This window comes from Erpetoichthys calabaricus, chromosome 3 (assembly GCF_900747795.2).
Source record: "Erpetoichthys calabaricus chromosome 3, fErpCal1.3, whole genome shotgun sequence".
NCBI lineage: Eukaryota > Metazoa > Chordata > Cladistia > Polypteriformes > Polypteridae > Erpetoichthys > Erpetoichthys calabaricus.
Window position 1 is genome coordinate 49,734,806 of NC_041396.2, and position 13,896 is coordinate 49,748,701.

The 13,896-nt window shown below is 36.8% G+C and overlaps 3 protein-coding genes across 9 annotated transcripts in view; 2 read left to right on the plus strand and 1 right to left on the minus strand.

Moving 5' to 3' along the window:
- si:ch211-243j20.2 (uridine-cytidine kinase-like 1) overlaps positions 1-13,896 on the plus strand; it is a 242,853-nt gene that overhangs the window by 172,070 nt on the left and 56,887 nt on the right. For 3 of the 6 annotated variants that reach the window (XM_051925489.1, XM_028796788.2, XM_051925488.1), the window contains exon 2: positions 5,428-5,627. The exons of the other annotated variants lie outside the window; for them this stretch is intronic. In XM_051925489.1, the coding sequence (XP_051781449.1) occupies positions 5,428-5,627 (200 nt within the window). The remainder of the gene's footprint in view (positions 1-5,427; positions 5,628-13,896) is intronic. 6 annotated transcript variants of the gene reach the window in all.
- mpv17 (mitochondrial inner membrane protein MPV17) overlaps positions 1-13,896 on the plus strand; it is a 309,255-nt gene that overhangs the window by 98,476 nt on the left and 196,883 nt on the right. The gene's annotated exons all lie outside the window — the stretch shown is intronic.
- Positions 1-13,896, minus strand: part of LOC127527285 (uncharacterized) — a 193,446-nt gene that overhangs the window by 62,000 nt on the left and 117,550 nt on the right. The gene's annotated exons all lie outside the window — the stretch shown is intronic.

Consider the following 13,896-nt stretch of genomic DNA (forward strand, 5'->3'; position numbering starts at 1 on the left):
CTATACAGGCTACAAATCCATACACTGCTTAAAATGACTGTGTTGCATTAGAAAGCTTTTAGGTTTGAAATTACATTCTCAGACATAATACAGTAGATAAATTTCTTCTTTGTGACAATTAAGCTATCTATCTTTTTAAAAAAGCTCAATCAATAAATATTACAGCAGACAACAACCCTCTCTCAAATACACACTAGAATGTCCAAAAAGATAGAAAACTAAAAAAAAAAATTAAATAAACTGCTGACTTGGCAGTCACAGTGAGAGATTATATTAATGTATTGAAGCTCATCCGCTTGCATATCTCTGAGCTTACCCCACAACAAGAATAGTTGGATGGAATTGAAGGCACTGGAGAAAATAAAAACATCATTGTAACATTGCTGCCAGATTTGTCCAGATGGAAATAAGCAATTGTGGAGGAGATATAACTGCATCTTCCACCCCATTCTTAGTCCATCAGGCAAACTGTATTTCGTACAAGTGATTTATCACAAAAGTAGTGTGTAGTCCCAGACCATCTTCATGCTGTAAGATATAAGTGCCAATGGTCTTTAGTCATTAGGTAAAGAGGCGCCTACCTTCTTTGGAACTGGAACAATGTTTTCCACAGCAGCTGCACTTTTGCAGCCTAAGTGACAGACTGAACAGGTGATAGGGAATACCACAAAGCTGGTCAGTACAGTCCTTAAGAACTCGAGGACTAACTCTGTGTGGTCCCGCAGATTTTCCTGTGTTGTGGTTTCACTTGGTCATCAGTAAGATCATACTGATGATCAGAGATGAACTCATCCATTTCCATTCCAGCTGAATTGGTAGTAACTGTTGATATAGTGTGTTGCCTTTTATGAAGCACAGATGCAAAACTGCAGCTAAAAAGCACATGGAGCTAATTAAGAAATGTTGCTGTTTGCAGAATGGTGTGGAGGTGCATAAAAAAAAAATAATTTTTTGTTTTCTTTTTTATTACTAAGGGATGTTATGCTGTATTTGTGGTAAATGAGGCAGAAGCTAACAATTTATATTTTACATTTATGGCATACCATTTAACATATCAATATATTACAAAACATAACCCTCCATCCATCCATCTATTATCCAACCCGCTATATGCTAACACAGGGTCATGGGGGTCTGTTGGAGCCAATCCCAGCCAACACATGGCGCAAGGCAGGAGCAAATCCCGGGGAGGGCGCCAGCCCACTTCAGGACACACACACACACACACACACACCCACACACCCAGCACACACTAGGGACAATTTAGGATCGCCAATGCACCTAACCTGCATGTCTTTGGACTGTGGGAGGAAACCCACGCAGACACGGGGAGAACATGCAAACTCCATGTAGAGGGGACCCAGGAAGCAAATCCAGGTCTCCTTACTGTGAGGCAGCAGCGCTACCACTGTGCCACCATGCCGCCCAACATAACCTTCCATTAAATAAAAAAGCTTGAGTAGCAGTGTGCCACAGTCCACTTAGTTAAAGTAAGTATTTTTGACTACTTGGTGTAGAGAAAGCTAATTTAAGAAAATATTATTTTGCAAATGACTTGCATGATTCGTTAAATCGACAAGAGCATTGAGTAGTGTCTTGTGAATTATTCACATTAAATGTTAAATATAAATGTTATATTTAGTGAAAGTGCCTGTCAACTTTATATATTACATGCAGTATTGTAAGGTTTGCAGTATGACCCAGTATAATCCAGTAAATACACCCACATGTACTTTCATTTTTAAAAGTGCTGACACGAAAAACTTAAAAGAAGGTTTAACAGCAGATGCAAGATTTCATTTTTTGTTAAGGTCATCAGCTATATTTCTCTCTAATGATATCCGCGTCCTGCCAAAAATATCAATTTTTCAAACTGCTTAGCCATAAAAAGGCCACCAGTGCCCAGACCCTTTATCATTTTGGAAAGACAATTTGAATGTATCGGATCTGCAACAATAGATGTGTCTGGTTTGCTTCTGTATGTACTCGCCTTTTGATATATTATTGTGCCTTAAAATGAAATCATGGGAACTTTGCCACTTTGCAAGTAACTGGTCTTGGAAACATATTTGGATTTTGCTTGCAAGATGTTTTAATTTATTTTTTCTAGATAAAGAATAAACCTTCAGTGTTCAGTTAGGAGTTAGTAAACAAAGCAGTGATTTCTTATTATTATTTTGAAGAAGCAAAAAAAACCTAAAGGTTGCTTAATGGCCTGAAGTAGTTTTCCTAAAGTTCTTTTTTTTTTAATCAGTAAAACATTTTATCTTGATATTTAAACTTATCTTGTGATGAACAAAGATCAGAAAAGTTCTTAATGCAGCACTTGCTCTTACACAAGATAGACAAGTACGCTTTCATACTCCAACAATGAACAGGTCATCAGCAACTTCTGTGATCAAAAAGACATCTGATTATGTTCTCAATAAATGACATTCAAAGCAAAATTTAAAAAACATAATGGTAAGTTACTTTTTAAATAAAACCAAACAATTGCCAGGTAAGGTGCACAGTATCGCACTAGCCAAAATTTAAGATGCGCTTATGCTAATGTGAAAGACTCCAGCATTGATGAAAGAAAGTTGACAATTGGCTTCTTCATTTTGTAAAAGTGTGCTTTCTAACATTTCTGTTTGAACAAAAATTTTGAGGGAGTCTGTTGAGCCTAGCTAACTCCAGTTCTGGCCAGCTACCAGGAAGTAAGCACAGTGCAAACAATCTTAATGCAGTTTTCAGGAACAGTTATAATTTGTCCTCAGATATTGGCTGAGTTACTTTGTTTATGTTTTTTCCAGTTAACCTGTTTATGCTCTTTTTTTGGTTAACCCATTGACATTATTACTTGTGTCTTAAATATATAGTTGCAAGCATATTATTAAAAAATTATGTAAAAAGGAATTAATTCAATAAACATACAAAGATAAATATACAGGTGGAATCCCGTTATAACAAAACTGATGGGACCATAAAAATATTTCTTAATAATAATGGAAATTTCGTTATACTTGAATATGGGGAAAATTTGTATAGTATTGTGACGGGGACACCCACGATTCACCATGTACAACAGCAGCTGCTCAAGGACAGCTCCGTAGCTGCTCTGCTGTGTCTGGTAAACAGTATACCAAGGGCAAAGCAATTGTTGTCCTCTGCAGGATCAGGGTTACTGCATATTGTGCTTGTCGCACAATGTTTATCATTTAATACTGGACTTTGATCTGCTCTTCCTCACACTCTCCTGATCTGTCTTCTCCAGATGGCTTCTGCCACAGTAGTGATTCTGAGTTCTTCAAATCTGAAAATGGGAGCCCGTGCCGTGGCTTCTAAGAGCTCCTATTCTGAATGAAGTCTTGAGACTGTTCCTGCCTTCTCTATACAGTAATAAAGTATCTGCATTTTCCTTGAAACCCTGGACTCGCCTTCCTGTCTTTCATGCAACACTGTGACCAAAGCTTGACAATACATGTATTAAAAAAACATTGCTTCTTAAACTGCAAAAAATATTTTATTTAAAAATGAGATGATAGATGATGATAGAAGTGCTATGAAACTCGGAACAGTATGCACACGGATGCTTGGCGAAGCACTGATTCAGAATTCGGCTATGTGTATAATGTCATGCTAACACGCTTGCTGAGACTGTCTGAGACCGGAAAATTCACAACAGACTCTTTTGCTGAGACAATCTGTTGCAGGGTTCCCAAGAATCAGCATGAAAAGTGTAGGAGCAGTATTAAGTATTTTTTGGATCTCATTCTTATCTTCGGTGGCCGAAAAAATGTTCAGAATTCCACCACATTTACGTGGGACTGTATGTTTGAACACTCTCAAAATGTAAAATTCTCAAGTCAGTGTGGGATATGGAAACAAGGAAAACCAGAACATTTATTGGATGACAAAACCAAAAATGTTCCAGGTTATGTGACTTAAAGGGTTTAACGAGAGGAAGCCATGAACAGTGACATGCTCCTAAAGTAAAAAAAATCTCTGTAATGTAGCCCTCTTCCAATGGCACATTTGTGCCATATCTTTATCTGTTAATATGCACCACATATTTAACAGCTTTTAAACCAGTTTGAAACTGTAGAGTTTTTGTTTCAGTAACAGGCCAAAGCAACCCCAGTTCACTATTTAATGCATCTGACTGCAAAGTTAAAGAAAGAGCCATAACCTCTGCTAGGGTAGACAAAAAGGTGGTTATTGCATAGATTCTCCAATGTAGGATTCATTTGTATTCTCCAATTTAGGAGGCCCAGACCCCTCATGGACCCCGTGATCATCAGAGGTGACTGTGTGCAGATGGTGCAGACCTATAAATACCTGGGAGTGCAACTGGATGATAACTTAGACTGGACTGCCAATACTGATGTTCTGTGTAAGAAAGGACAGAGCCAGTTATACTTCCTTAGAAGGCTGGCGTCCTTCAACATCTGCAATAAGATGCTGCAGATGTTCTATCAGACGGTTGTGGCGAGCGCCCTCTTCTACGCGGTGGTGTGCTGGGGAAGCAGCATTAAGAAGAAAGACACCTCACGCCTGGACAAACTGGTGAGGAAGGCAGGCTCTATTGTTGGCATGGAGCTAGACAGTTTAACATCTGTGGCAGAGCGACGGGCGCTCAGCAGGCTCCTATCAATTATGGAAAATCCACTGCATCCACTCTCCAGACAGAGGAGCAGCTTCAGCGACAGACTGCTGTCACTGTCCTGCTCCACTGACAGACTGAGAAGATCGTTCCTCCCCTAAACTATGCGACTCTTCAATTCCACCCGGGGGGGTAAACGTTAACATTATATAAAGTTATTGTCTGTTTTTACCTGCATTATTATCAATCTTTAATTTAATATTGTTTTTTTTTTGTATCAGTAAGGTGCTGCTGGAGTATGTGAATTTCCCTTTGGGATTAATAAAGTATCTATCTATCTGTGTAAAGTTTTTTTTTGTTTTATAGCATTTACCAACACATTTAAACTATGAGCTGTTCTTGGTCAAATAACATTGAACCTCCAAAATGCTACCAATTCAGAAATCTCAAAAAAAGGTCACAAGCCTCAAAAAACAAGGGTTTGCACCAACAGAGTATGCCTCTCCACGTCAAGCAGTCTAACACCAAATTCTACAGGATGGTACTTCAAGTAATCTTTCAGAGATCTTCATTAGCAACTCTTCTGAGACATACTGTAGTTGTATTTTTTACTTCATTTCAGATTATGTCAGCACATATACTGGCAGAACAGAATGATGTATGAAATGAAAAAAATATATAGTTTTACCATGGATAAATGTGTTATGTATGAAGAATTGAAGATTCTGAGCAGGATCCTGGATTTAATGAATTTGCAACATTTTAGCTTTTTTTTATTTATTTTTTTTAATATGAGCAGATCCTAGATCCTAATCTCTGACATATGCTTTTTATTTTTACAGTGGTAGTGGAGAAGATTCTTTAGATAATCTTTTCCCTAGATGTAACCTGACACCCTCTCTTTCTCCACGGAAGAGAACAACCAGCCAAAGTAAAACAGAACCACCACTATTGAGAACCAGTAAGAGAACAATCTACACAGCTGGAAGACCACCCTGGTATAATGTGACAGGAACAACATTTAAAGAAGCTTTTGTAATAGGTAATCATGTAATTTCTTAAGAATGAATGTGATTTTGGTGTGTGTTTCTGCATAGTATTAAAATATGTACAGGCTGTGCAATTTCACCTCTTAACAAATTTTTTGAAGACTTGTGATTTGTTGAAAAATAATGCAAACAAATTTCAGAAAATATTGGAAGTCCAAAATATTTAATTGCTCGAAATTAACATTAAAGTACATACAGTGGGGCAAAAAAGTATTTAGTTAGCCACCAATTGTGCAAGTTCTCCCTCTTAAAAAGATGAGAGAGGCCTGTAATTTTCATCATAGGTGTATACCTCAACTATGAGAGACAAAATTATAAAAAAATCCAGAAAATCACATTGTCTGATTTTAAAGAATTTATTTGCAAATTATGGTGGAAAATAAGTATTTGGTCACCTACAAACAAGCAAGATTTCTGGCTCTCACAGACCTGTAACTTCTTCTGTAAGAGACTCCTCTGTCCTCCACTCGTTACCTGTATTAATGGCACCTGTTTGAACTCGTTCGCAAAATAAAAGACACCTGTCCACAACCTCAAACAGTCACACTCCAAACTCCACTATGGCCAAGACCAAAGAGCTGTCAAAGGACACCAGAAACAAAATTGTAGACCTGCACCTGGCTGGGAAGACTGCATCTGCAATAGGTAAGCAGCTTGGTGTGAAGAAATCAACTGTGGGAGCAATTATTAAAAATGGAAGACATACAAGACCACTGATAATCTCCCTCGATCTCGGGCTCCACGCAAGATCTCACCCCGTGGGGTCAAAATGATCACAAGAACGGTGAGCAAAAATCCCAGATCCACACGGGGGGACCTAGTGAATGACCTGCAGAGAGCTGGAACCAAAGTAACAAAGGCTACCATCAGTAACACACTACGCCACCAGGGACTCAAATCCTGCAGTGCCAGACGTGTACCCCTGCTTAAGCCAGTACATGTGCAGGCCCGTCTGAAGTTTGCTAGAGAGCATTCGGATGATCCAGAAGAGGATTGGGAGAATGTCATATGGTCAGATGAAACCAAAATAGAACTTTTTGGTAAAAACTCTACTCGTCGTGTTTGGAGGAGAATGGATGCAACTCAGCATTCTAAGAACACCATACCTACTGTAAAGCATGGGGGTGGAAACATCATGCTTTGGGGCTGTTTTTCTGCAAAGGGACCAGGACGACTGATCCGTGTAAAGGAAAGAATGAATGGGGCCATATATCGTCAGATTTTGAGTGAAAACCTCCTTCCATCAGCAAGGGCATTGAAGATGAAACGTGGCTGGGTCTTTCAGCATGACAATGATCCCAAACACACCGCCTGGGTAACGAAGGAGTGGCTTCGTAAGAAGCATTTCGAGGTCCTGGAGTGGCCTAGCCAGTCTCCAGATCTCAACCCCATAGAAAATCTTTGATGGGAGTTGAAAGTCCGTGTTGCCCAGCGACAGCCCCAAAACATCACTGCTCTAGAGGAGATCTGCATGGAGGAATGGGCCAAAATACCAGCAACAGTGTGTGAAAACCGTGTAAAGACTTACAGAAAACGTTTGACCTCTGTCATTGCCAACAAAGGGTATATAACAAAGTATTGAGATGAACTTTTGTTATTGACCAAATACTTTTTTTTCCACCACAATTTGCAAATAAATTTTTCAAAAATCAGACAATGTGATTTTCTGGATTTTTTTTTCTCATTTTGTCTCTCATAGTTGAGGTATACGTAAGCCAAATGTGAAAATTTACAATGAAACCGGTTCTAAAAAACAATTTTTAAAGTAATAAGTAAATTAACACAGTAATTATTTTATTAAAATAAAAATACCAGTTTTACTTTAAAAAAAAAAAAAAAAAAAAAAGATAAGTTTTACTATGGAAGTTTTATAATAAAAATCCTGTGTTACTTCACCACAATATGCCTTTTTAGGATGCTGCATGCTGCTGTCAGTTTAACATTTTGCACAAGTGTGCTGTGGCTATCTGGTGATAGTTAGTAAGGAAGAAGTTAAGCACATACGAAGCATGGAATCAAATAAAAAGAACTGAATAAAAGTTACAAGTACATATTTAATCCTGCATGTGATGTGGGATAAATATAATCCTCCCAGTTCAGGGTTACATGCAGTGATTTTCACAGTAGCACTGGGTGTAAGGCAAGAAGCAAATGTGCTACTCCAGTGCATTTTAGGACTCAGTCGCACAGTTAAACAGAAAAGAGTGTGCTGCTTGCAATCCAGTAACAGAAATCTAAAGTATCAGCCTATTTTTAATCCAGCTGGTTGCTATAGATATTTAAAACCATGTGATCAGCGGCCTCATGTATAAACGGGGCGTACGAACATATGAACATATATCACGATGTATAAAAACTAAACTTGCTGTAAAGCCATGCACATTGTCATGCCAGCTCAAACCACTGCGTATACAAGTTTTTGGCTCGGTTTTGCAAACTGGCGGCACCCAGCGTCAAAGCAGTGCTACTATTCCTGTGTGGTTTCCCTTTATTTTTTTTAGATTCACATCCCTGATGCGGCGTTATCAAATACACTGAAATTAACCGCATATTGTTTTTTAGTTTATGGCATCGGATTGTATTCAACCTCTAACCATATAATGGTGTACCGAATGGCCAAACTATTCCAAATACCATGGCCACTTTAGTGCACCACTCAGAGTATTTTAATCCACTGTATTTGAGCGTGGAATCACAGCTGTACAGCAGCTGATTGGAAAGCTCTACAGCAGATTGTGTCAAGATCGGGAGAAATATCGGGATACAGTTTCTAGCACACGCTGCCTCAGCCATGGGCACAGTCTATTTGAATTTCACCCATTCGGCAAACGCTTCAGAGCATTTCCTGTAGGGACCTCGTGGTTCAGAAACGGTTTCCTCCCAAGAGCTCTGAACGCACTCAATCAGTCCATCAACTGCTCCTGGTAGAACTGTTTGTACTTACAAGTACAATTGCCTCACTGTAAACTTGCATTACAGTTGTAATATTGTACAACCTGAGCCACTTGTGCTTTCATATTGTATATTTTTCGCTGCTTTTTTATCCTATTATTATTATTGTTGTTGTTGTTATTTTTGCCATTTTATAGGAAAGTAAGTAGTAAGTGGAGGATTTGCATATTGAATCTCATTGTACCATACAGTAACAATAAATAAATTCAATTCAATAAAAGAGAGCGTGTATTTACAGATGATGATGACTGGTTTCTAAGTTGATTTAGATTTCTAGGCGCTATATTCTTGGAGCTCTTGATATCATTTTTAGGATGAAATGCAGTAAAGCATATATATTACATTATACAGATACATTTTTAACTTCATTTAAATAATGTATATTGTTAATGATTAAGCATGCAAGGACTTGGTGGCACAGCAGTAGCGATGTTGGTTTAAGCAGTGGTATTCATAACAAAAGGAAGTTGATTGAGTGACAGAGAGTGATGGAGAAATTTGAAAGTTAAGGGATTGTTCCTGCCTCGTGCTGTATGTTTGCTGGGACTGGTGCAACCCTGGATAAATAGATGGATGGAATAATTAAACATGTAGTACAAAGGATATTTCAGTGTTCCCAAAAAGTTTTGAAGAATCAACGTTCTAAGCTTACAGATGGCTTGACATTTATTAATCAGCTGATTATGTGGTGATTGGTTATTTGGAGAAAGAAAAGGAAGGACATCAATCGGGGGTTAGTACGTTTGAAAGAGACAGTACTGCTGCAATAAATTATTTTATTGAGGGTCATGCACGGTACAGCAAGCATCTTACAGGAGACCGGAACAATCTCTGGAAGGGGCGCCAGTTCGTTGCTACCACCGCACCACCATGCCTCAATGTTTTATACATGCTTTAATTTCTATCATCATGAAAATAATATCAAGTATAAATCTTAGTATTTAAATTGTTCTGACAGCTGCAACATCATGAATGTATCCTGTGTGCTGGTGGTGTAACAGAAAGCCCATTTAAGAAGCACGTAGTGATTCACACACATAAGAGTACATAGTGCGAAAAGCGCTATATAAATGCAAATAATTATTTTATATATATATATATATATATTACTGCATAGCCTTTTGTTTTTGAAGAAGCCAATCAATGATCACCACAAAGCTCTTTGTCAAGTTAAAAGAGAAGAAATAAAAAGATGGAAAAAAAAGACAAATTAACTGATGGAGCCAAGCCATGATTAATGAAACACCAATTTTTTCTATAGCTGATAAAGATGCTGTTTATCAGAATTCAATAAGAGGAAAATGGGACAGTGCTTTTGAGTGAATGAAAGAAATTAGTAACTTTTTTTTTTTTTGTTGATAGAAATTTATTCAAATTAAGTGTATACTCAGACAGTACTAATTTTAGGTTTTGATACTAATGGACAGTCTGGAATTTTAGTAGTTTTTGCTTTGAATGAATCAACTTTAAATTCCCTTTGGAACATTACCAAATTCAAATTTAATACAGAGTTCTGCTGTAGTCTGTTCCACTCCAACACCAAGATGGACTATATGTAGCATTTTCAGCAGTAAGCAGCTCAAGTGAACTAATAATGTTAACCCCTGGTATAAAAAATATACAAGTAGTGTATACAGAACAGTAGCTAGTTACATAGTACTTCTGATATTCCAGTTACCAAATGGCACTATAACTGAGGCCCATTCATATAAAAATGTCCTGTGTGACAATGGATAACATAACTGGTTTAGTATAATACAAAAGACAACCAGAGTAAACAAAGTATAAACAGTTTTTAAATGATCGTATGATTTATTCAAGGAAAAGGGTTCAGCAACGCCTGTATCACCCATGTGAAAAAGTAACTGCCCCCTAAATGTAAAACTTGGTTTTGCCATCTTTAACGACAACAGCTGCAGTCATAGTCTTTGACATCTCTGTGGAGAAATGTTGGCCCATTCTACTTTGCAGAATTGTTTTAATTCAGCCACATTTGAAGCTTTTCAACATCTAATTGCCAGTTTTAAGTTCCCAAAACAAAATTTCAGTGATGTTCAAGTCAGAACTTTGATTAGGCCTCTCTAAAACCTTAATTTTTTTTTCCTTTCATCCATTCACTGGAGGACTTGCTCTTGTGCTTCATATTGTTGTCCTGCATGCGTTACCCAATTGTGCTTGAGCTTCAGATCATGGGCTGATGACTGGACATTCCTCTTCAGTACTTTTTGTTATAGAACTGAATTTATGCTTTCCTCAATCATGGCAAGTTGCCCAGGCTATGAAGCAGCCAAGCAACCTCATACATAGTACCACCACCATGTTTGACTGTGGGCATGGTGTTCTTATTGTGGAAAGCTATATTAACTTTATGTCAGATGTACAGTATCAAGACCTTTGTCTTTCAAAATGTTTCTCTTTGACTCCTCAGTCAACAGACTATTTTACCTTTAAAGTTTTGGGTGAAATCATGTTTTTTTTGTTAGATGTGCCTTTATGTCCCTTTTGTTTAGCAGTTGGTTTTGCCTTACAACTGTTCCAAGGATACCATTTTGCCCAGTGTCTTTCTCATGGTGTAATCATGAATGCTGAGAGAGGCCTGCAATTTTATAGGTGTTTTTCTCCTGTTATTATTTAAATTTGTTTTATTGTCTGAAGATTAGAAACAAATTCTTTTTCATGGCACTGTACGTAGATGGACAGATGAAGTTAACTTCAGCTGTTTTACCCTGGTCAACAATTCTATATAGGAAAATTAACTTACTAATTGGAAATGATACATTTGAATAGAGAATATATTTTCATGTTTGAGATTAAACTAGGTGCCAAATGTGTTGTGTTGATGCAGCACTCTCAATAGGTTTAGAAGATTATCTAATTACACCTTATTCATTACAAACATAGTTTTTAATGTGTGTTTGGTAATCCAGTTGAATTTTTGCTGTTTTTAATTAAATACAGTATTTGTTTCACCTTTTTTGAATTAAATTAGGCTTGCAGCCCACATTGCAGAAGCAACTTCAGCCAGATAGTGTAACGCCTTTTAATGTGAAAAGTACCATGGGGACAGTGTCCATTATCATTAGTACGCAGTCCATTACCTCTCAGTGAACATAGCTGACAGGTTACAATTTCACACTTGGTTGTTTCCCAGCTGATTACTGTATTCCAATAAACCCCATCCTTATGACCTTAGCTGCACTACAATATTTCTTGAAACTGGCAGAATCCCTTGAGATATATAATAATGAAGTTGTATTAAGGGCAGACACAAGAGAAGGATATTAGAATGAATAAAGAAATGCATGAAATAAGTACCTAAAATAGTAAAACAAAACACTTTTTTACATTGTGTTTAAATGCAGTTAACAATGTTAAACCCATAATGATGTAAATATCTTTCAAAGAATCCACTAAAGAGATTAGCATCTTGATAATCTGCCCCAGAATAATTTGATTATCTGTACCCACAAGAGGTAAGGACTGAGAATATGCACCAGTGAACAATACTGCCACTACTCCTACTATTTACTGTTGAATTAGTATAATTGGACAGATTATTGGTCAAGAGTAACCCTCTATGTCAACATTTTGTAATGTGTCATGTAGTTTTTCAGTGTGATAACTTTATTCATTGTATAATATGATGAGTGGTTATTTTAGTTTGACGAGAGATGTTTTACTCTATAAAGCCACAACATCAATTATCCAGTCATATAGCGTATAAAAAAAGTAAAATGGCTCCTTTTCCTCAAGTCTGATACTACAGTGACAGTGTACTTTATATAAGTCATGCTCCATTTGGTATGGTAGCATGTTTTCACAATATAATCCAAACAATAATTACTAGACTGGAACATATGCAAACATTTTCCTCAGTTTGTTGTCCCATATAGCAAATATTTTAACATAAGTGCTCTGATTTTTAATTTTTTTATTTTGGTACATTTGAGCTTGCTGCAGGTGATGTCAATGAATCTTATATTTTGTGCAGTGTGTTCTTTTTCAAGCAAATTAAAAGATCTACTGTCCTGCCAGTTTTTTTTTTAATGTAATTGCATCCTTACCTTTACATTGTAGTATCTGATGGTAATTGTAACCTGTTCTTATTTTGCTTCTGCTTGTATTTTTAAAAGGATTTCTTAAATTGATAGTGAGATTTTGTAATAGGTCAAAGGTATCCGCTACCTACAATACGACAAGTTAAAATTTATTTAAGAAATTACCTATTGATGGGTTCTCATCATTAGATTTTAAATTGATTAACCAAAGTTATTGTTGCACCAGAACTGACATACTAAAAATAAAATACAACTCTGCCACCAAAATCATCACCATGTTTTGGAATGCCTGCTGTCTTTTGGATATGGCAGTCAAAACAGCCAACAACTGGTGTGAATATTCATATTCAAAATGAGTAAACATTCTAAGTTAGATTAACGATTTTGGGTGTTACGTTTTACATTTACACATGCTTTTTTAATGCTTATGGTAACTGTTGCAGTGGCTGTAATAACAAATGGCAACAGCAAAAATAAAAAAATTTTTTACAATCCTAGCCGTTCTTGGTCAGCTGTTATTTAAATATGAGAGCCGCCAAAATCACTAGTAGCTGCATCCTATAAAAGGGAACCATCAGTACTACCGTCTTGTTTTCAATCTAGTACTTATAACTGGTATATAAGCCTTAAATCACTCAACCTTCTGGGCACGAAGCACATTCTCTCAGCCCCGTCACTCAGCAAGACATGTTGCTGTACATTTGTAGCACAAGACAGACTTCACAATTGTTTAATTTTGACAAAGTTATGATCTGAAGATGGTAAAGAAAAAAGTAGTATAATGAACATAATAATACCATGAGCACTGAAATAAACCTGTTCTCTTTTGGTTTTATGGTCAAATAAAACTATAGTGGTGGATTGTTTTTACTAGTTGTTTTTTGTTTAACCTTTCTTTCCTGTGTCTTTGCCACTGTGCTGTGATTTTCAAATTTCTGAGTTGCTTATGTCTCCTTGATACTCTGAGGACTTGTTTCTTGAATTTTATTATATAATCCAAAACAATATTTGTTTTTATTCTTTACTAAAAATGTTCTAGGTAAAAGATGTGAATATTTAGATGAAAACTAACAAATAACAATGATAATAATAGCTACTCATGATCTACACAATTTCAGTCCAGGCAAGTAATGTAAAATCACTGTGTATGGAAAGACATTGGAAATACTGGGAGCCATAGAATCCAAGGAGGAAAGTATATCTTGTTAGAATGCATAGCACAAAATTATAATAATGTTGTAGAATGATGGGC